This window comes from Adiantum capillus-veneris, chromosome 11 (genome assembly GCF_014529385.1).
Source record: "Adiantum capillus-veneris isolate H3 chromosome 11, ASM1452938v2, whole genome shotgun sequence".
In the NCBI taxonomy this organism is placed as follows: Eukaryota; Viridiplantae; Streptophyta; class Polypodiopsida; order Polypodiales; family Pteridaceae; genus Adiantum; species Adiantum capillus-veneris.
Window position 1 is genome coordinate 146,552,914 of NC_140941.1, and position 23,822 is coordinate 146,576,735.

The 23,822-nt window shown below is 45.2% G+C and overlaps 1 protein-coding gene across 4 annotated transcripts in view; it reads right to left on the reverse strand.

The window, feature by feature from the left end:
- LOC147448177 (glutamate--cysteine ligase A, chloroplastic-like) overlaps positions 1 to 23,822 on the reverse strand; it is a 141,356-nt gene that overhangs the window by 99,749 nt on the left and 17,785 nt on the right. For 2 of the 4 annotated variants that reach the window (XM_086524031.1, XM_086524032.1), the window contains exons 2-7: positions 13,755 to 13,827; positions 12,870 to 13,203; positions 12,376 to 12,526; positions 12,142 to 12,249; positions 11,931 to 12,023; positions 11,757 to 11,840 (exon numbers count right to left, since the gene is read on the reverse strand). In XM_086524031.1, coding sequence (XP_086380157.1) covers positions 11,757 to 11,840; positions 11,931 to 12,023; positions 12,142 to 12,249; positions 12,376 to 12,526; positions 12,870 to 13,203; positions 13,755 to 13,827 — 843 coding nt within the window. Of the gene's footprint in view, positions 1 to 11,756; positions 11,841 to 11,930; positions 12,024 to 12,141; positions 12,250 to 12,375; positions 12,527 to 12,869; positions 13,301 to 13,346; positions 13,412 to 13,574; positions 13,661 to 13,754; positions 13,828 to 23,822 lie in introns of all 4 variants that reach the window. The other 2 variants (XM_086524034.1, XM_086524035.1) reach the window with 2 other exon arrangements.

Consider the following 23,822-nt stretch of genomic DNA (forward strand, 5'->3'; position numbering starts at 1 on the left):
TGCCACAATTGATTGATTTAGATCAAAAAGACAAGTTTCGACCCCATTTATTGCGTGTGTTTGATGAACGGTTTGGCACTTCGTCACTTTGTTCATCTACATAGCACGCACAGTTTTTTCAATAGAATAGTCTTTTTCAAGTCACTCTACATGGAATGGGTATATTCATGTTTTTGTGTTGGAAGTGGTTTCAGGAATTTTCCTCCTCGGAGATTCTTGATGAACGTGGACCTACATCCATAGACGCAGTTAAACCATTGAAGCAGCCTCAGATCACTTTGTGTCGCTTTCGGCACAGCCCAAAGAAGCAAGCGTTGCAGACCTTTATGAAGTTTAAGTATCGCACGACCCACACATCAGAGTGGGCCAGCGAACAATCTTTCCCAAGATTCATCCAGACGTTGTTGGCGATTTCCCTCAACGCCATACAGTTCGGTACCAGTACCTCACTTTAAAAAGGAGGGGATGTCACGTGCACATATAACCCTATGTGCATGTGGACAAGCTACTTCGTGACAAGGATTTAGTTAACTTAGGAAGTGTTCTAGCACCTTTGTGAGTCTGTTCGCAAACCGTGCATGTCCAGACACTTAGAGTAGTTGCATTTCCTCTGGTTGCACACAGCATGATCATCAAACTACAGTCAGTACCCATCAGGAGCATATTACAGTGCATAGAACCCATTTTCCCTATTTTAGCCATTCTTCACTTATTATTACTAAGCGACTTTGTTGGGAAACTGGGTAGGGCATTTTCACAAGCTAATATATAAGGAAACCTAGCGCTAGCACTTTCTTGCAGAAGATGTAGCAAATAGCATCTGGCAGTGCACCTTCTCAGCAAGACCGGCAAGAGAACCTAGCGTCTTCAGCCACAAGGACCAGCCAGCGTTTTTCCTTGCAGATCAGCTTGGCGTTTTCAACAGCAACAGATCAGCACTAGCGTTTTTGCAGATCACAAGACAGCCTGGTGTTTTTGCAGATTGCAACTCTGTCTAGCATTTTGCAGATTCCCGGCGACAGTACAGCCATAGCATCAGCGTTTTGCATTTTCAGCAGTAAGACTCCGTACCGCAGCCCCCAAACCTCGCAAATCTCACCTTCCCGCAACAAATATCGCCGCACGGTTTAATCGGCCAGAATTTGCAGATTCAGCCCGCTATTCGCAGATTTCAGCATCTACCTTTTCAATGCATCGTAGTCGCGTCGTCATCACCGCCGTCGTCACCGACATAGAGTCAGAATTCAGCAAATACAAGATTTGCAGATTTCAGTCAGCCCTTAGCGTTTCCAAATTTCAGCCCGTCTCGTCGTCGACATCGTCGGCAAGTCCATTGCATTTAGACCATTGTACGAGGATTGTGCAATCAATAGCATAGACCTCTCTCGCCATAGAGAGTGGGACCCTTGGAGGAGGGTTTGACAACATTTTGGTGTCGTATTCTCTTCTCTATCTCTCAGTTTCAGCACCTTCATTCATAGTGTTTTTCCACTTCGTTTGTAATCATTTCCACTCTCTCAGTAAAGGAACGGAAGGCTCTCCCTTCCGTAAGTAAAAGGAACCCTTGAGCACAGTTCGGAGCACTCATCTTGAGCAAAGTTCAACATTCACTTCCGCTGCACCTAACAGTGGTAGGGTTGTATTTGTGCACATCATCCTTCAAGGTTGGTTCAAGCCCGTCAATTAAACTGTATAGTTTATCAGAGGGACTGAGATCCTCTATCTCCAGAGTCAATCTCTGAAACTCTGTGATATACGCGGCCAAGGAACTTGTTTGGCTCAGGCGACAAAGAGAGGACCGGGCATGAAAATCCGCATTGGTAGGTTCGAACGCCTTGTGAATAGCACGCCGGAATTTGTCCCAAGAAGGTGTGTGTTTACCATAAGCAACCTGTCGTTGCCACCAAAGAAATGCTTTGTGCTTGAGCAAAGAACTAGCAAGTGCAACTTTTTTACTCTTGACCGTAATTTTGAACAGCCATTGGTCCAACCCACGCTTGTCGCGACGACCATTATACGGCTCGGGCAGTTTCACATCCAGTTTCTTCTTCTGTGCAGCATTAAAAAATTTATTAAGTAATTGAAGTTCACAATTGTCGACATCATCAGTTGGATCTGGTTCGTTTGGTTCATTCATCGAAGCTTCGGAAGAAGGTGGTGGAAAAGCAGCATTAGTCGTCCGAGAAGTCGTAAGACGACTCCGAGAAGTGTTTTGCGTCTGCATCTGATCCAAACGAGTGTGTAGTGACGCGAGGCTTGTGGAAAGTGTGGCCATCTGCTCCTTGATAAGAGTAAGGGCATCGTCAGATAGACCACCTCCGTCCTGAGAATTCGGCATAATTATGCCTCAAAGGGAATAACGAACAGGTGCAGGTTCTCGATCGGGAACAGGTTCTAGGACGGGTGCTCTGACAACGAAAAGTCCTTCTGGAATAAGTTTGCGCTCTGGAGTTGGGCAATCGGGAATAATTATAACGTCCAGCTCTAAGCAGGAGAACCCAGAATCACTATCACTGCATGTGGAGTGAAATTGTCGGGCAAGATTTTGTCAAAGAATGTTTTATTTTATTTTTCTAACAGGTTATCCAACTGCTCTCGTCGGCGAAGAATAATGCGCACAGAGTGTGCACACCAAGTCAGCACTGGGAGGAGAGGATGGAGGAGAACCTTCAAATAAAAGGCCCATCGTTGGCCTTTTTTTTTTGCCACTTTTTATAAGTTTAATTTAAGGGTTACTGTCACATGGGGGTTAAAAATTACAAGGGTGCTGTTCACATTGGCTTTAAATTTGGGGTTAATTTGGGGGAAGGCCGGCCAAGTTAGACATTGTATAATAATTTTAAGTGTCAAATCGTAAGTGGGCTGCCATGATCCATCAGCGTTAAAAACACTCAACGTACAAAACTCTCCAACGGAAGAGATTGCCGTGCACTACCGCTTGGGAGAGAGAAACGCCTTGCCATCCACGAAGGGGTGCCAGTGCAGAAGAAAGGGTTGGCTGCCTGCACTGCGCCTTTTCGCATGAAGGGGTGCAAGCGTGAAAAGGCGCCAGCCAAACATACACCGATGCCAAGAGGCACGAACCAAGGGTGGTGTTTGTTCACATGAAGGGACACAGCCAACTACGAAAGGACACATCCTACTGAAGAGGTTCGCGAATTGGACTCCAACACCAAAACCCAGCACACTTTGTGGGTACGCCGCACACACACATCCGTGTTCTGTTTCTTATTTGTCTAATTGAAACATAAAAATTCATGTTACCTCATGCTCGTTTGTGTGAGTGTACCACCTTTCTTCTGCTTCAAAGCAACGCCGGAAGAGGGGGGAAGAGGGTAGCCGCGAGGGTGAGGGGCTCAAAACCTTCAGGTCCCGGGAATCCTATAATTAAGACTTAAAACTTCATACTAAAGATCAAACTGAGACTGAATGTGTGTTTGATTGATTGAATGAATGCTTTAAAACTAAGTACAATAGGCTCCTCATATAGGAGACGAAGAGACACAAATGAAAAGACATGTCTCATGGTGAAGAGACGCGACTTTAGACGTAAGGACACATCCTTTCGGCGAAGAGCTGCAACCATTGGACGAAGAGTCGCAACCATAGAGCGAAGGGGTGTGATCAGTCGTCGAAGGAGTGTGGCTTTTGGCGAAGAGGTATGTCTCTTGAGCGAAGGGTCGTGACCATCCAAGCGTTGGGGTTCTCCTTGGCATGGCACTTTGCGACTAGGAGTAGATGTAATATTGTAACATAGTCAAAATCGTGACACATCAACTTGTTGTTGACGTTGTGTAACAAACTGCTGACGTGTCGAAGCCTAAAGAATGGAGCCAACTTACAGATGCCGGCCGAGGGGCCTAAACCCTAAGAAGAACAAGCAGCAGAAGAAGTGTCACAGAGTGAGGATGTGGTTGCCCGAGTGCAGAAAACCTGCAAACCCTAATTTCTGCCAGAAACCCTAATTGCTGAAACCCTAATTCTAGAAACCCTAACCCTAAAACCTGCAAACCCTAATTTCTGCCAGAAACCCTAACCCTAAGGCAGCAGACTGTGGCAGGCTGTACTGACATGATGACGTGGCAGGCTGTACGGATTTTCGCATTTTGCGCTGGCTGATGACGTGGCAGGCTGTACGGATTTCCGTAAATTGCGCTGGCAGCTTTTGGCATTGCTTTTTGGACCAGAAGCTTTTGAGTTTGAAAGCTTTTCATATAAACTGCTTTTCAGGCCAAGGGCCTTTAAATATGAGGCTAGGGCTCATTCTCTGGCATGCTTCCTGGAGAAGGTGCAGAGTCTGGAGTACCGGCTTGTACTTTGATGATGCAATATAAAGAAATACCGAAAGGGGCGCCAAGGTTTGGGGCCAATACTCTCTGGGGTGGAATTCCGCCACTCCGTGTCGCGTGTCGTCTCTCTCTCTCTTTCAATTCAGTTGTTATTGAAGTGCTAAAAGTCTGTTAAGTCTGCTCTTTTCTATTGGCACGTGGTGCCCGCCTTGTGACACGTTGCATCTTCATGAGTTGATACTGCGTAGGCCGAGGTGGCCCGTACTTGTTCTCTACTAATCCACTTGAATTTTCCATACTGCCTCCCACTCTAGAGGTGGCAGGTGGAGTCGTCTGTTTCTTTTCAAAATCCATGTGTGCCACGAGAAGAAGGATCGGATTTCCGGGTAGAAGAGAAATCGTCTGAGCTTCGATACCACCGTAACAAACTTGGGCACCCCAAGTCTAGAATCTGTCGCGACACGAGAGAGAGAGAGAGAGAGAGAGAGAGAGAGAGAGAGAGAGAGATTCACTTAAAACACTTCACAGACAAATTCACAGTTCAATTGAGTCGACACGGCCCAGCGTACTTTTGTGCCAAGAGAGATTGGCCCCAAAGACTCATGCCTCTTTCGGTATTTCTTTTTGTATTAATCTTTGAGCAAAGTACAACTCCCGCAGGTCCTCAGCTCTCAGACTCTCCGTCCAGATGATCTGAAGAGTGAGGCCCTTGGATTCCTTTTATTCTTACAAAGGGATACCAAGAGTAGAGCCCCAAAACCAGTAACTCAAAAGCTTCTAGTTCAAAAGCAGCCAGCGCTGTTTGCGAAAATCCGTACAGCTCTGCCACGTCAACACTGTCAACGCAATCTACATTTTGCCGCGTCAACAGCCAGTGCAATCTACGACGTCCGTACAGCCACCCACGTCAGCAATATTTACGCAAGTTAATTCCTTTGTGTCCCTTTTGTCCCCTCGGCAATGTCCCATAAGTTGGGAACAACTTATTGTCAGTAGGTTATGCCACGTCATCAATTTGTGACAGTTTAGCTCACTGTGTGAGAGGTGTGTGTGGAGAGAGTCTTGATCATACTAAAAAGGAGGTAGGTCTGTGATGTCGAAGCCATGAGATGTAAACCACCCTGTAACCTGAGAGTACCAGTCTCTCCCTCCTGGAGTAGCTGTATCGATGCCTCAAAAGCTCTGCATAAAAGTTTGTCTGATGGTAGCTCTCGCATGCGCTGGATAAAGCAGACTGTCTGAAATAAGGCCTCCACCAACATTGGTGCTGCAGCGAGCTCTGCTCGATGTCATGTGGAACTGCAGGTTTGCAGTGAAGCAAACGTGAAATTATGATGATCTGTATACGCTCTATCTGTGTCCATAGAGATGCTGATAGCCTTAGTGCCCATGCAACGGCAATGTACATCATAGCAGTACCAAAGTGTCAAAAAGCCAACCCTTGGTGCAGAGTTCCTCGAAGTGGGCCTGGTGACATCAGCGCTCTAGTGTGGCCAACACTGCATATCCTCACGTAAGGCGATCTCTAACTGCCTAGGCCATGGAGAATCTACCAGTGGTGCCAATAAAAGTCACACCCAAGTATATATACGACTCCACCACCTCTATTTGTCTTGCTACGATAAACAGTGCTCTACTCCTGACCGTCCTGGAGGTGTGGAAAATCATGACCTTTGTAATGAAATTGGCCTATTTAATTTGAGAGTATCGAAAATTAATGAGAGTACTTTTGAGAAATGACCTCTCGAATGGGAGAGAGTCTTCTTTTGGGGATCTCTTCAAGAGGCCTCCTAAGCTCTCTCCCCTCTTGGAGAGGAAGGGAAATTCCATAAGCACGAAGTTGTTGAGTAACTTCGGCTTGCAAAGCGGGGTTGCCCATAGCTTGCTGCAACCTAGTGACGAAATAATTCACAAACATGGGAGCATCATCATTAGCACCTTCATGTGCAAAATCAAAGCTATCAATGTTCATTCTACTCTCTTGATTATTGTCAACCATGTTAACAAAATTTATGTATGTACTTAGTGTATGCTTTAGCAATTCAAAACCTTAGTTGCCACTCCTCTTAGCCTTTGAAAATCGGCTCTTAAGTATCTACACCCACGGCTCAAAGTGGTTAATTATAGAGAGTAGAGGAGTAGGTCTAACATAGCAGAGTTGTCGAGGGCTAGCTCCTTTCGGACTTCTTATGGCTCAATAATGGTAAAGCCGTAGGCAAGTCTAAAAAGACTCCATTATTAAGTCCAAAGCTCCCGAGGTGTGCACCATCCCCCACATAGTGGGCTCAACAAAACCGATAATAGATCCCAGTTCCTCTTACCCTAATATAATTAACAACATCAACCATTTATAGGCTACTTAAGGACCTCTCTTCTTAAGCAAGAAAAGAGAAACCAAATGCTCTGATACCAATGTAATGAAATTGGCCTATTTAATTTGAGAGTAGCGGAAATTAATGAGAGTACTTTTGAGAAATGACTTTGTGAGCATAGCGGGTGAACATAATTGAAGATAGCAACATAATCATAGCAATTAGTTAACTTGGCATGAACAATACTTTTGCAAGAGAGAGAATTTAGAGAATATGACAACAGTTGAGGACCGGATTTATGTGGAGCCGGTCCCCCCTCCAATAGGCATTAGTATTATGATTTCTCCCATTAAGAGAGACTTGTTACAATACAATCTTTGTGTTCCTTGTAACCTAGGTGATGCAATGAAGATGGAAAACTTCATGCATCACAAGCATAACATAAACTTGAAGAAAGCTTTAACTATCCCAAGCCTCAGTCCCAAGACCTCAAACACCTTCGAAGGTGGAGAGAGCTAGCAGGGAATGAGGGTAGGGAAGAGGAAGAAGAAACATTTCATAGGAGAAAGAAATAGTTCTTCACTTATCATAACTCTTCTTGCTAGCATACATAATAGCATAGTAATGAAGAAGAAGAAGATGGCAAGCTTAAGCATTGAAGCATGGCTCTTGGTTGGATTTGCACTCCATATCCAAGAGTGTTGGTGTAGGCTCTCAACCTCTACTTGCTTGGAGAAGGAGAGGGAGCTCTTACACTTTGAATAGCACACAATGAGAGTGTTTGCGAGTGTGTGTGGGTGAGTATACCCCCTAAGCAACCCCCTAGCTTGCTTGGGTCGACCCCCCCTTGTAGCTCATGCTTGAAGCTCATTGGACCCCTCTAGACCTAGCCAATCACAAGCAGGAGGCATTATAAGCAGCAAGGGTAGCCTTGAGACAAGTGTCCCCCTTTTCCCTTTCAGAGAGAGAGGACTTGATAAATGCAAAATCAATTAATTAAATATCCTAAATTATCATTGGACCCCTTGGGTCACAAACCAATAGGCTTCAGGCACACCATGAGGGCAACATGAGGAGGAACTTGACAAGTGTCCCTTTTGCTTTCTTTGTACCATGCATGCCTTGTGAGTGTGTGGGTGTTCTCTCTTATCCCCCCTCATGTAGGGCTCGCCCCCTCCTTGTAGGGATTGAATATTTGACTTTTTGACACCTCAAGCCCCTCATGCATAGGCCCAGTTCCCACCACAAGCTTGGCCCTTAAGCACTTTAAGCTTGGGCTAGGTTCTCACCTCAAGTACAACCCTAGCATGTCAAGCACCTCAAGCATCTCAATCATCAAGCACCTCAAGCATCTCAAGCACCTCAAGCACCTCAGTCATCAAGCATGACAAGCACGACAAGCACCTCGAGCTGGGTCGGGTTCCCGCGCCTCAAGGTCAGCCCTAGCTTACATAAAGTCAAAGGAATTTCACACACATTATTGGAGGTCTTCAATGAAGCTAACCCTAAGGTCTTATGCTCCATTGGTTAGCCTTGCTCTTTGATAGACCATTTCTCATTTGGACCCCTTTACCATTGGCCCCGTGTTGAGATAGATCTATCAGCACATGTCTATATCTTAACCCTTGTTCCCGTTTATTCTCCCACATTAAGTGATCAGTTTAATATGAGAGAATCATTTGGGTTGGTTAGATATTAGATATTATATGACAACCTTGGTCTTGCCAAGGTTCACTGTGAGCCCTCTATGTATGCAGAAATCATCCAAAGCTTGCAAGTGGCTCTGTAGGCCATAGTTACAGGGAATGGCCATTTTCAGGTCTCCATTCCCCGTTCCCATCGCAATTTCTTGTTCCGGATCCCCGTTCCGTGTTTGAGACGTGAGTATCCAAAATAGGGAATGGCATTTCATGCATGTTACCGTTCCGCATTCACGTTCCAATTTTCCGTTCCAGGTACTTATGCTGTAGGCCCTCCTGTGTCTTCAAAATCAAAATGATGTCATCAACATATGCATAATATGGATTGATGTACCTGCCAAATTTGATCCCTTCCCTCCTGCCTGTAGGATATAGTCTGATATCTCATCGATGTAGAGGGCATCCTTGCTTTACACCAATGGTGCTAGCAATGGGATCTTATAGTGCACCTAGGCATCGTACTCTACCTATGACCTATGTGTATAGAGAGTGAATGGCCCATATCATCTCCAAGGGTATCTACAGCTCCTGGAGTCTCTGGAAAAGTCTCTCTGGGGATCGTATCAAAGGCCTTGCTAAAGTCCACAAAGCAACAATAGAGCCTCCTCTTTTGTGCCTTCGCTCCATCAATCAAACAGTGAAGCACAAAAATATCGTCGATAGTCAAGAAAGTGCATCTGAAGCATGCATGTCCCGGTGCTCATAGACCCGATGCCTATGCTAAGCTCTGCCTCAAGAATTGCCCCATATCGTTTAGCCAAAGTGTGACCAATCATGATACTCCTGTAATTCCTTGGATCCAGGGTGTCGTCAAACTTGTGGATAGACACAATGGTGTGCATAGTCCACTCCTCTGTAAGTCCCTCGACCAAGGCTCGATTGAAGAGGCGTGCTGTCAAGGGGGAGAGGGTGTCTACGGCATAGATCAGGTGCTCACTTCGTAGGCCAGTGTGGTCTGTTAAATGGCCATGTTGTAGGCGTCGGATAGCTCTCTCCACCATCCCAGATGTGAAGAAGGTCGAGGTAGTGGGACGAGGATCTAACAGCTCTGGAATCAATGCTTGTCCAAGGATCTGGTATAGGTGCCCTGCATAGTCGTGCCATATGCGAGGGTCTTCCAAGGGGGTGGTGGGACGTGGCTCTCTGAGAATCCTCCAGGCTGTGGCGCCGTCTGTACTCATGAGGAGGTGGTATAGGTCAAGCTTCTGTGCCTCCTCGAAGGCCCGCTGCTTACGGCATGTGATGGCCTTCAAATATCGTCTAATCTCGGTCTCCATTGCAGTTCCAAATTGCCATATGTATCTCCTCATATAGTGTCTCATAAGCCGCAAGTCCCTATGCAAGGCCTTGCCATCAATGATGATTCGACCATCGCAATATGAGGCCCGTTTTACTTCTTTGCACGCTTATTGTATTCGAGGCATGCATGCTCGTCTGTGCTCAACTTGCATTCTTGTGAGATCATCATCAAGGTAAATAGATGATCCAGTGAGACCTCGCAAAATTACCATCTTGCGGATGAAGAGAGTGCATTCTTCCTCCGATGGCAATTGGAGGATGAGGGGTCTTTTCTTGGTAAGGTCTTTGCCGGCTCTCCAAGCTTTCATAAAAGGGGTTGGGTCCTCTACTTTCTAGCCAAGTGTGGTACATAAAGCCTTGCCGTCTTTTTCGGATGTCGAGTCCTTCCCTTCCTCAATGCCAGTGACTCGGATATTGAGGCGCCGAGCATGCCACATCTTTTCTTCTCGAGTGTGATGTGTACGAGGAGGGCTTCTTCTTTGTGCGCATCCTCTTTTGCCTCCTTTTTGAGGTTCTTCTTGACCACTTCTACCCATCCCTCTTTTGTGGCTTCAAGCTTGTCTTCCAAGCTCTCAGTGAGCACCTTGGTGAGCTCCTCCTTGATAGCCTCTTTCGTTCATTATTGATCTCACCTTCTTCAGAGGTGAGGGATACTACCGAGGCCTTCAGAATGGCCATTTGCTTGTGCATCTCCTCCTCCTTCCTTCATTCCTCTTGGGCATGCTTCCACTCCTCCATCTCCTTCCTTCCTTTTTTGTTCCCAAGCCTCCTTCTCCTTTGCCCATTCTTGCCTCCCCTTTGGCAAGGTATCTACTTCCTTCTCGAGCTTGGAGAGGCGGTTGATGATGTTGTTGAGGGCAGGATCCGTCCGCTTTTTGTAGTCTTTGACAGTGGCATGTAGCTTGTCCTTGATCTTGGTCATCTCTTCTTTTGTGCCGCCTTTCGTCATGTTGAGCTGATCTCAATGGTGGGAACCCCTAGTGTATGCACGTAGGTATGGTCATGGTGATGTATGTGCAAATGTGTGTGTGTGTGTGTGTGTGTGTGTGTGTGTGTGTGTGTGTGTGTGTGTTTCTTTGGATGTTTGCGCGTGTTTGGGGGTGTGTGTGGCTGGGATTGGTGGGATGGGCTGGTAGTGGGAGTGAAGATGGGGGGAGGTTATTGGGCAGCAGACCAGCAGAGGGGTGGCGGGCAGGGTGGCGCGAGAACAGCAAGAGTGGGCAGAGAGGGGCACAGGCGGCTGGGCAGGGGAACGCGAGCACGCGCGCGCGCACACACACACACACACACACACACACACACACAGAGAGAGAGAGAGAGAGAGAGAGAGAGAGAGAGAGAGAGAGTAGCCAGAATTCAAATGTGAGCTCCTCCACTTGTGTGTGAGTCAACACTAGGCAACCGGCCACTTTTCCTCAATAGCCAACAGGCTCCTTGCTCACTCATATCTCGAACTTGGGGCTGATTGAGAACGCAACAAAACATCAGCCCCTTATTTGACAACTTTCAATGGAGCAGTTGCATAAAAATTTATGACAGAATGTGTAGAATCAGCTGTAGCATCACCCCTCTGAGTTTCATCGAGTATTGCATAAGAAAATGGAGTAAGTGCAAAACAACCCAGTACTGTAACTTTCTGCATCATATTTCACATGTCACAAGCAAAGAACCATAAAGATCGACGGGTTAAAATTATGTTTTTCACAGTTTGGAGCTTCGAAAGAGAATGCTACACAAACAGGACCAAGCTGTCAAATATTAGACTAACTTAGGTTCATGGTAGTTTGTGTGGACTCAGTCAATCTCTGACGAAGGGCTAGCTTGACAAATAGGTATAATAAATGTGTACTTAACATACTCAGTAAGATACAGGCTTTCTACCTATTGGGTTACAAAATCTGAAATCAAGTGGAAAGGCTCATATGGCAAAAGAATCATCATAAACAATAATGTACTATGTAAATATCAAAAATGGAGAGCCAAAAACATGCCTGCATAAGAAAATGGCCATTAAAGTGAAAACACGCCAGTATTGAATCAATTGTTACTTAGCTTTGATATGTAGTGCAGATTTACCCAAACCATCTACTTTGAAGTACACTAAAGATCATCTAATATCTTCAAAACAAAATTCTGTCATAAAGTCAAGGTTGTACCTGGACTGTACAGGTCCGAAACATCATGTCATGACCATGGGTACCAACTTTAGGCATATAGTTGCGCATGATTTCATATCTGCCCTACAAGCGAGAAAAGGGATATATCTTGTTTCCATCCAAAAGATATAACATCAAATAATGAAAAATTTATTCAAAATGCCTGTAATATACCTTAGGCATAATTGGAATTGCTTTGATGGGCAGTTTTGGATGAAAACCAATGCCTAGAAAACCAAGACCCATTTCTTCGGCTACTGCTTTAACCTGCAAAACGTTAATAAATATGTGAATGGGAACACATATAAATAAAGCTTATGTAAGGTTTGTGAATTGGCGCACATACAAACCAAGCTCATGCAAGAACTCGACTTTATCACACTACCTGATATAAATGAGAGTTCACTTCAGCGCATGTCTGATGCAATGTTTCAAGAGGAGCGCCACTGAGTTCAAACTGCCCACCAGGCTCTAAAGAGACGCTCTGGCCATCCTTTTTTTACACACCAACAAAGTCAAAAGGCACCATCTTACCAATAAGTACTAAAATAGAAGAAGAACTAAAAGTATGCACTTTTAAACATGTGTTCTCTTACTTCATGGTGATGACATACAATACCTGCTTCAATCCAATGATCAAACCATTCTCCACAAGCCTCTGCCAATTAAAGCGTTCTGCGATTCCCTCAAGCAGCACAGCTATTTGCTCATAACTCATAGGCTTCAATGTTTTAAGGTCAAAACCAAACTTTTCATGCTCTGTACCAATCCTGCATTACCATGATCAAACTCTCACAACAAGGAATCTACTCTCACAATAAAAGGATGTTACATATGCAGGGAATGCAAGCGCACGTACAGACCACTGCACATAAGACTTTAGACGAAAAAATGGGTAGAAAAAGAGAGCAGTTCAGAAAACCAAAGGATTCCAATTGACATGATTTTACATGGAGTCTATAGTCTTCTTAGAAACACTATATATTCAAAACAATAATTATTTGCAGATGCTACTCAAAGGAACTACGAATATACCATACATTGCATAGTTGCACAAAGCAGAAGAGGGAGAGAGTACAACGAGTGTAAAAGTGCCAAGATATAGCTCCATACCTCCACCTATGTTTAGGCTTGCAGCCGGAGGATAGAAATTCAACAAGATCCTTCTTTGTTAGTGGCTCTGTTGCTGCCACAAGCTCTTCAGCAGGCGCACTAGCTCTGATGACGAGCGAGCTGTATTTACTTGAAGTTTCTGACCTTGGAAAGATATTACCAATCCTTTTGACAGAAAGAGAGACCTTTCTTTGAGAAAAGCTGTAGCTGTTGTCGACATGAGCAATGTTTCTATTAAGGTAGCCATTACTTCTTTGTGAAAGACCATCTACTGTCTTAGAAGAAATTTGACCGTGACAAATCTCCATCTTCAATGACATCAACCCAAAAGAGCCTGCAATGCTTGTCTGTCAGCTCTTTCTAGGACCTCCAAGAACGCTATGAGAGTTCATGGGTGGAAAGGACAACTGTTGAGACCAATCTGCCAGGAACTGAAGAACTAACAAGATGTTGAGTACAAACATAGAGCAACAATACCAGTCATTAATGCTTTTGAGATAGATAATGATGTGAATTTTGGGAAGTCCATTGTCTCTATTGATCTTTGAAGGATCAAAAGGCCGCACTCGAACAAAATAAGATAATTAGCCGCAAAGAGCTCAGAACGCAAACATAAGTGCGTGCGCGGAGGCAGAGAGAGAGAGAGAGAGAGAGAGAGAGAGGGGAATTCAATTGTAGCAAGACTCATTAATTTGAATTAGCGACCTGATTTTCACCATATCCGACTACCAGAGAGAGAGAGAGAGAGAGAGATCAATTTTCCGTTCCTACTCAGTGCCCTGGCAATGCAACTGAGAGAAACAAATGAAAAATTAAGAACAACACGCTGCCGCTCCGACACGGAGAGACCAACTCAAAGAAGAAGAGAAGCAAAGAGATCCGCACCTTGTTTTAGAATTAGCTGCGATGCTTGGACAAAACTCGCACACACCCGACACGCGAGTGAGAAAGTTAAAACCTACGAACACATTTCGCATAAATTTTGCCAATATTATTCATTCACTTTTTTAAACGAAATATTTTGTTCTATTGTGAATGTAAATGAGTGTGTGTAGGATCATGTTGCCATTTTAAACCAAACTAAATCTTCAGCCCCTTAAATTCATCGCGAGTTCAAATGTTCGCGACAAAAATTCAAAAAAAAAAGTGCAAAGTATGAATTATTTAATTTCTCCAACAAATCACTTAATTAATTCATCAGCAACAGACATAGATAGTCTTTTGGAGAACAATTGAAGTCAACAATTTATCACATTAACTTTACAACAATTGAAAACAATGGTGTCCATCTAAATCAATAGCAGAAAAAAATCACAACAAACAACATTAAATGCAGTTGACAACCAGCAACTCAAAAAACAACCTTGCAATTTACTATGTCGTGGTTTTTATGTTCTAATATGTGAACACATATTTTACCCACGAGCTTGGTTTAATATAGTGTCCTTGGTTGCTTGGCCAATAGTAACAGTATGTACCGCCCATGTACCTACACGTTCCTTGAGGATAGTCTACTGGCAGCATTTAGTAGAAGTTTGTGGTATGTTGGTTTGGATTGAAGATCTTGTGCGTGAGGGCTTATTCGTGGCTCTGCCCAATCCTGCAAAGCTTTTCCATATTCTAGGCTTGTGGGGGGGGTTTTTTCCCAATTTTTATGCCATCGACCACTTACCAGCCTTTTTGTTGGGCGCCCCTCATTCTAGCATCGCAATGCAACTCTAGATGCCACACAAAAGAAACAAGAAACGTAGCATCACGAAAAGCATTTCAGCAGGGTGAAACACTGAAATTCCTCAAACGTTTCGGGTGGTGCTGAATGTCCCACATAAAACCTAAGTTGAAATGCCCATAATTTTTCACACTGACTCACAAAGCTTAGCCTTTTGGGCAATGAGTTACTCTATGTATTGACGTCGGATCAATGGTTCCACTCCTCTTTTCTATGAGGTTAAACGCTTTGAAATGAGACTCCGCATTTCACGATGGCACTGGCAACCGTCTGAGGAAATCCCGACTCCCTAAGTGATCCTCATTTTCTTGTTACTACACCCTCCGCTGCACTTTTGACATGCTTTTAGAGCCTAGGCCTAACAACACCTAGTGGATCCAGAGCATGAAGATGGGAAGATTGTGGCTGCGTTTTCAGCTAGCAAAAGGGGATGTTTCAGCTATGTTTCTGCGTCATGGAAAAACCACGTGGATGAGTGTTCTTTGAAATCAAGAGGGGGCTGGTCAGTTTTTGTTGCGTTTTTTTGTCGTGAAGACCCCTTGTGTACCTACATTTGTATCAGCCAATAGACGACCAAGGAGCGTTTCTAATTCTCAATGTGGAGTTGGATGAGACGTCACAAGTTGGTGATGTGGCACCACCCCAAAGCTGGTTAGGGTCATTAAATTCAAGAGTGGACAAACGGCCAAGAAAGACCAAGCCCTAAAAACGCAGGGGCTGACGTGGACTACGGACGCTACCGTAAAACACAGAAGATTGTTGATGTGGACTATTGTATGGACAGGCCCGTAAATCACCAAACAAAAAGCTGGGAGCTAGCTTTTGGATGAGATTGCTTTTGAAGGACCCAACTTTTCATGTGCTCTAGAGACGTTTTGCTGTGCATCAAGCGCATTGATCAACTGGAGGAAGACAATGGCTTTCTTGGTTGGCAATGCTCCTACGCCTAATTGGTCGCCAGGTAAGAGCTTCAAATGGATTCCTCGGGGGACTGCAGTTCACTTGGGCTGTCAGGTTGGCCTGGACTTGTCTCCTGAGTAGCAGATTGCAACCCTCCTCCTGTCCATCAGGAGGAAGTTGCTACATTGGCGTTCTGCACGACTCTCTTTGGCAGGCAGAGTCGTAATGGCCAACCAGGTGTTGTTGGCTACTATGTGGTACATTACATCTTGTTGGATCTTTTCAAGCTCCTACACTAGCCAGTTAGAGAGGCTGATCAGGAATTTTCTTTGGTCAGGGCGCAACACCCAACTAGCCCGGGCCAAAGTAGTCTGGCAGGTCATCACTCTACCATGTCAGGTCAACAAACTTCCCAAGAAGAGCTCTGATGCGCGACACCCAACTAGCCCGGGCCAAAGTAGCCTGGCAGATCATAGACCCAGCACAACAGAGCAGAGCCCTTCTTAGGAAGTTTGTTGTCAAAGGATTGCTTCTAAGGGAGGAGCCATAGAAGGAGTTTTTGCTTCAACGGTTTAGAGCTCGAGTGCCTCATGCAAGAGGCCCTTGGAGACCTTCCATAAGATGGATTTTTACAGAGATGCACAGAGTTGGTCTGAGCAGGAGACTGAAGGATCGATTTTCTCCGAGCCTTTTTCGCTCTTGGGAGCGAAGTGGCCTGGAGCAGCACCCGCCCACTTGTACGAAGGAGCGCTTGGGACAGCCCCTCGTTTGGAACCCCATGGTTAGCACTCAGAGAGGCCACTTGGTTGGTAGTAGGCTTCATGTTTCTTGGCGTCCCATGGCAAAGGGTCCAGCATGCACTCTAGGTGACTGGCTACAATTCTCAAGTTTGCCAGAGGGGATACAGAGCATCCAGCTACAGGCATGAGAGGGGTGTAGAGCATGTGCCAGGACATCACAGAGGCTCTACCAGCTGAGTGGCTCACTCCTCTAGAGACAACAGCTCCCCGACGGATAGGGGCCTTCACACAACTAAAGGTCCTCATTGCAATTCGCGCTTGCTCAGAGTCCGTACCCTCCATGTTCTTCAAGATCCAGGCCGATGGTCGACTACACATAGTCTCAGTAGAGGCTCCAGAGGTTACAGAGTGTTGTTTTCAGAGGATTCGAGTAGTAGGCATCTGTGGGAGGACTTGTGTCATCGATCCTGACCTAGCAGCTCTTGAGACAGGCCACTGGAGGCTTTGGGCTTGGGGGAGCTTCCCCCTCGCACGAGTGCAGTGGGATCCTGGAGAGTGATTTTGGAAAGACCCCTTCTCTTCAGCCAACCACACTAGGATCCCTTTCTTTCAGTACACTGCTCGACTAGGGCGTCACATACTGGCAGCACGGAGAGAGGCTCGTCTTGCTACAATACTTCATTACCAGGAGGAGGGTCTCACAGTTTCAGGCTTTTGGGCGAAGTTGCACACAGAGCTACAGCAGTGGGGATATGGCTAGTACATAGTGGCCTTTTGACACCATGTGCAGCTTGTGACCATCCTTTGGAGAGTCAACGTCATTGTTTGTGAGACTGCCCTATGGCACAGCAGGTTTGACTTCGGGTCCTTCGGCTAATTCCAGCTCTGTCCACAGCGCGACAGTACACTTGGGGGGCAGCTGCTTGGTGCACCCTCACAGGCCCTGCACTACAGTTTGAGCTATCTTCCACCAGCAAGATGATAGTGATCAAAGGGGGTCGACCTACACTTCAGCCTACCAAAGAGCTTACCCCCGAGGAGTGGTGAAGTGAGGGAGAGATGCGTTGGGAGCTCGTTTGTGGTCTGACACTCTGATTCATTTGGAGGGCCCATTGCTTCCGCATCTTCGAGGCTCGCCCTGTCCCACCAACGAAGACTGTTCGTGACTTTTGGTTGGAGTTGATCCATACTCTCAAGGGAGAGTTCGAGAGACTTCAGGGCAGCTCCGATCGCATGCAGGAGCGCAGAGAGGCGTTCCTACGACTCAGGTGCCCTGGGCCTTTCTTCACAATGGTCCGAGGTGAGCCCAGATGGCACTCCCGTCCATCTGTGTGGCTTTTCCCTCCTCCCCTCTCTTGATTTAGCCCTCATTGTACATGTGTTGTTTTTCCATTGGGAGAGTCTCCCCTATGGTCGATGTAGCCCTCTCTCGTAGAGGTGATTGTAGCCCTCTGGGCAATTTTCTTTACTAATGGAAGGATCTTTTACTCGGAAAAAAAAGAGTGGGTACCATCAGATTCATATCAAGCCAAAGGATGTGCATAAGATTGCGTTTAGGACGGCATTGGTCTATATGAGTTCTCAGTGATGTTGTTCGTTCTTTTTAATGCTCCTGCGACATTCAATAGGATGATGGATCAGACCTTCCGCCCACATCAACAATTTGTTTGCACATTATTTGATGACATAATAGTCTACTCAAAGAATGAAGAGGAGCATAGGCGTCACTTGACCATTGTGTTCAAAGAGCTATGCACTCACAAGTTGCTTGTTAATCCTAAGAAAAGTGAATTCTTCTTGGAAGAGATCCACTTTCTTGGGCACATAGTGTCAAAGGATGGTATCTAAATGGATCCTGCCAAGGTTGAAGCAATCAGGACATGCTGAGATTTGAAGATTGTGCATGATGTCTGTAACTTCTTGGGCTTATGCTCTTACTACACAAGGTTTATAAGCAACTTTGATTGCTTCACCCCTTCATGCTCTACAAAAGAAAGAGGCCACGTTCAAGTGGACACAAAAAGAGATTTCAGCTTTTAATCTCTCAAAGGAAAGATGACTTCGGATCTTGTAATTGTTTTACCAGATCTCAGGAAGTCATTTGTGGTCCAATGTGATGCGTGTGGCAACAGTATTGGGGCAGTGTTAATGCAAGATGGTCCGGTAGTAGCTTACGAGAGCCGAATCGTGCAAGGGCCAGAAAAGACTATGGAAATCTATGGTTGTGATTCATGCACTTTCTAGTTGGAAGCACTACCTCTTAGGTGTTGATTTTGTTGTCCAGAAAGATCATCAGACCTTGCGATACTTCTTGACACAGTCAAAGTTATCCGAAAAGCATATGCGATGGGCAAACATTCTCTCTATGTTCCACTTTCAAATTTCACATGTGGAAGGCAAGGAGAATATTGTGGCTGATGCGTTATCAAGAAAGCCACAATTTTCAGCTGAGTCAATTCCTTATCATCATGAGCTTGATGACATGAAGGAACAGTATGTTACTAATAAAGATTTTGCAAGGATCTTTGTACAGTTGCAAGATGGGCAACTCCATGAGCACTACCTCCTCAAGGATGGCTTTATGATGATGCATGGAAGGCTATGAGTCACTAGGCCATTGCGACATAAGGTTATGATAGAAAGCCATGTCCCACCGTATGTTGGGCATCGTGGTATAGATGCAACAATGAAAGCGGTCAAGACATTCTTTTATTGGCCTACTTTGAGGAGAGATGTGGATGCCTTTGTGCGACCATGCATGATTTGCCAAACAGTCAAATTTGACAGGCAAAAGGCACCAGGGTTGTTACAGCCACTACCTATTCTAGATAAGCCATGGGAAAGCATTGCTATGGATTTTATGTCATCTCTGGCCTAGAGAACAATCAGCTCTCATAAGCAATGACATGGCCTTCTTGCATTAAGACCGCACCCAGACTACGACCACAAGCATCACAAAATACTTCAAATGACTTCTGCAAGTCCGGCAAAGTCAAAACTGGTCCCGTAGTCAATTTCTCTTTCAATGTCTGAAAGGCAGTCACCTCTGTGGATCCCCACGAGAAAGGGACTCCTTTCTGTGTCAAGACATGCAAGGGGAAGCAACCTCTGTAAACTTTCGTATGAACCGCATGTAGTACGAACACAATCCCAAGAAGCTTCTAACTTCATGGACATTCTTCAAATCGGGCCAATCACGGATAGTCTCTATCTTGGCCGGGTCCATTTGCACTCTTGTTGTGCTGAGACAATGTGTCCCAAAAAGTGTATCTCTAGTAGGAAAAATTCACTTTTCTTTGCATTAATCACTAACTTGTGATCTCGTAATGCCTGAAAGACCTAAAGCAGATGATCTCTGTGTTCTACCTCATTCTTGGAGAAAACAATGATGTCGTCAAAGAAAGTGCCAACAAATAGCCTGTACTCTCGAAAAATCCTGTCCATCATCCGATTAAATGTCGCAGGAGCATTAGTTAATGCCAAAAGGCATCACGAAAAACTCAAATAACCAAAAAGTAGTCCAAAAGTCTGTCTTGTAGACGTCTCCCGGTGCAATTCGGATCTGATGATATCCACTCTTCAAGTCAATCCTGCTAAAGCACGAGGATCCCTATAACCTGTCGAGTATGTCATCGATCCTAGGAATCGGAAATCTGTTCTTGATGGTGATTTTGTTGAGAGCTCTATAATCGATGCACATCCTCCAAGATCCGTCTTTCTTCAAAACCAACAACACTGGAGAGCAGTACGGTGAAGTACTAGGCTGGACAAGACCCTTTTCCAAGAGGTCTTTCACTTGGTTCATAATCTCTTGCGTGAGAGTGGAGAAAATCTTGGCGTTCTTTATCAAGTTTAGACATATTTGTCCTATCCTTATCGCTCAATCCTTTCATAAAGATCGAGTAAACAATAAGACTGGATTTCATTAATTTTGAAATGGCCGAAGCCGATACAATAGGGACAGACTCGCCCTTTAGTTTAATATCAAGTACAATTGTTATGCCCTTTTCTGTAGTCAAAGTCGCTTTCCTCGCCCGATAATCGACCACGGCGTTGTTCTTGTGATACCAGGGAATCCCTAAGAGAACGCCTCCAAAGGCATGAAGAAGTCCTCATGCCCCAAATACCCCTGACAATGCAACCGAAGTTTGCCAATGACACGTGCAATGGCTACGTCCCTGCCGGGTGCCGCTAGAACTGCCTCCACAAGTGGTCCCATCCGATCGGGAGTGATCTCGAACCGCACCGCCAATTCCGGTAAAATGAAGTTGGCCTTGGCTCCTCCATCAAAGAAGATCAGGGCCTCTTGATCTTTCACTTTGCCCAAGCTCGGCAAAGTTCTGTACTCTCGTCCATAGTGTCGGGATCAATACCCACACAATCTAGAACCAGTCCTGTTTTCATCTTGCCTTTTTGTCCACGTTCCTCGGCTGCTCTCGAACTCTCAGGCCTGTCGTCGTCCTTATCATTCTGTTCTTTCTGTGCCTTTTTAGGGCACTTCGCTGAGATGTGTCCATGTTCCCCACATCCAAAGCACTTCCCCTCCTTGATAAATCGAGCTCGCTCCTGAGAAGTAAGCTTGGGTCATGCATCCTTTTTCTTTGCGTTGCTCTTTTTCTTTCTACTTTCATTCCCAGAAGTCTGTTCGGCTCGTTGTGTCATGGCCTCATCTGTGGGGTAGGTCAGACAGCCAGAGTGAATGGCAAAGCCCCGCTTCGCATGACTCCTCAACTCCTAAATAGAAGCTGACTTCTGCTCCAAGTAGTGATCTCGGATCTCTGTAGGTAGACCCAAGGTGAACCGCTCAATCTGTTCTCTCAACGAGATCTTCTTGAATGAAAAGGCGGGCAAAAAAGAGCTCCAGAATCTTTCACAGTAAGCATTGATTGTATCTTTCTTCGTCATCCGAAGATGGTTCCAAGCAGCTCGTATATCTCGTTCATATTCTTGCGTCAACCAAGAAGAAATAAAAAGCTTCTTAAATTTTAGCCATTTAACTGGCGCAATCTTGTTTAAAAGAAGCATGGACCACCAAGTGCGAGCATTCCCCTTAAAGTAAGAGGCAGCTCTCCGAATCTTGGAGTGCTCTGAGTAGCGTCCTCCCGCAAAAGCGATGTCAAACTATTGTATAAAAGACAAAGCCTTCGAAGAATCTGAGTATCCTGAAAAAGTGTCAAGTTTGATCGAGTGTCCACCTTCCTTAAACTCTCGGACTTTCTTGCTTTTATCTTCAAGAAAGTCATATTGGTTGGCTTTATAAAAATTCTTCTTGTTCGCATAAAAGTTTCCGTCATCCGAGTCTAAACTATCTAAAGACGAGTCCTGAGTAGAACTGTCAGTCACTCGGCGAGATTTAGGCTTCTTTTGCTTTTTCTTGCCCTTTCCGAAGCATTGTTTCTTGCTTCGCTTTTTGCCTTTTCTGTCTTCTTCGCTCGAATCTGAAGAGCTAGAAGAATTGTCAGAAGAAGAAGAAGAAGAAGAACTGGGTACTCCTTCAAATCGAACACGCTTCTTTTGTTCGCCTTGTCACATGTCGACTGACGACCCAAATATCCCGGGAAGTCAGTGTCTTTCTTCTGCTTTTTGCCGTGGCTTTTTGGCTTTCTTTTGCACGTCAAAAAGCTGAGCAATCCGTGCATCAACCACCTCTTGTAACTCCTTCTCTGAATACTATTTGTGATCAGAAGGTTTCTTGAGAGCGGGTTTCAAGGATGGTGTAGTGGTTTTCTGCCACTGCGCATGCACATCCTGAAAAGAAGTCTCGCTCATATATTTTGCCAATTTCGGATCCTTCACAAAACTGAGCATCATCTTTGTTGCATCGCCGATCAACTAACGACGCTTCATCTCTCTTTGCTCCGCCTGAGTAGGCCGAGGCGGGCCATACTCTTTGCCGGAATCTTCGTTGTGATCCCTGTCCGCATCTCCAGATGCAGAGGGAGTCAATTGATCCTTACGTGAAGCCACAAGTGCCGCGGAAAAAAAATTAGGGATCGGATTTCCCGTAGAAGAGAAATCGGCCGTCCTCTGATACCACTGTAACAGACTTGGACACTCCAAGTCAAGAATCAATCGCGACAGCACCAAATAACCACTTCAAAACGATTCACAGATCACAATACATTTGCATTGGCCCGGCGGAGTTCCGTGCCTAGAGATATTGGCCCCAAAGACTAGCACCCCTTTCCGTATTTCTTTATGTATTAAATCAATGTCAAATTACAAAGAGCGGTTAGGTTTTCACTCTCAGACTCTGCGTCCAGATGCTCTAAGAAGTAAGGCCCTCACCGCGTATAGAAAGAATACAAGGGATGCCCAAAAGCAAAGCCCCAAAAAGCTTTCAGTTCAAAAGGCAATCTCTCTCTCTCTCTCTCAAGAGAGCAAGTAAAATAAAGCAAGTCAACTCTTTCTCTCTCTCCAATTCCTTGCGTAGCAAAAAGCTGCCAGAAATTGCATCGCTAGGAGCTTTTTCCCACCTCCGTGGTTTCCGGAAAAGTCCATACACTGCTGCCACGTGGCACTTGCGCCTACTTTTAGGGTTTCCAGCCACTTAAGGTTTCAGCCAACAGTTTAGGGTTAGGGTTTGCAGACATTAGGGTTTCTACAAAATTAGGGCTTCTGGCAAAAATTAGCTTTGCAAGATTTTTAGGGTTTCTGGCATAAATTAGGGTTTCTGCTATCGGTAGCCACGTCATCACTTTGTGACAACTACACCACCCCCGAAACCCGCTCTCAAAAAACCTTCTGATCACAAGCAATATTCAGAGAAGGAATTACAAGAGGTGGTTGATGCACGGATTGCTCAGCTTTTTGACGCGCAAAAGAAAGACAAAAAGCACGGCAAAAGGCAGAAGAAAGACACTGACTTCCCGGGTTATTTGGGTCGTCAGTCGACATTTGACAAAGCAAAGAAACAGAAGAAGCTTGTTCACTTTGAAGGAGTACCCAGTTCTTCTTCTTCTGACAGTTCTTCTAGCTCTTCATATTCGAGCGAAGGAGACAGAAAAGGCAAAAAGCGAAGCAAGAAACAACACTTCGGAAAGGGCAAGAAAAAGGCAAAGAAGCCTCAATCTCGCCCAGTGACTGACAGTTCTACTGAGGACTCGTCTTCAGACAGTTCAGACTCGGATGACGGAAACTTTTATGCGAACAAGAAGAATTTTTATAAAGCCAACCAGTATGACTTCCTTGAAGATAAAAGCAAGAGAGTTCGAGAGTTTAAGGAAGGTGGACACTCCATCAAATTTGACACTTTTTCAGGATACTCAGATGCTTCGAAGGCTTTGTCTTTCATAGAGCAGTTTGACATCGCTTTCGCGGGAGGACGCTACTCAGAGCACTCCAAGATTCGGAGAGCTGCCTCTTACTTTAAGGGGAATGCTCGCACTTGGTGGTCCACGCTTCTTTTAAACAAGACTGCACCACTTAAATGGCTGAAATTTAAGAAGCTTTTTATTTCTTCTTGGTTGACGCAAGAGTATGAACACGATATACGACTTGGAACCATCTTCGGATGACCAAGAAAGATACAATAAATGCTTACTGTGAGAGATTCTGGAGCTCTTTTCTACCCGCCTCTTCATT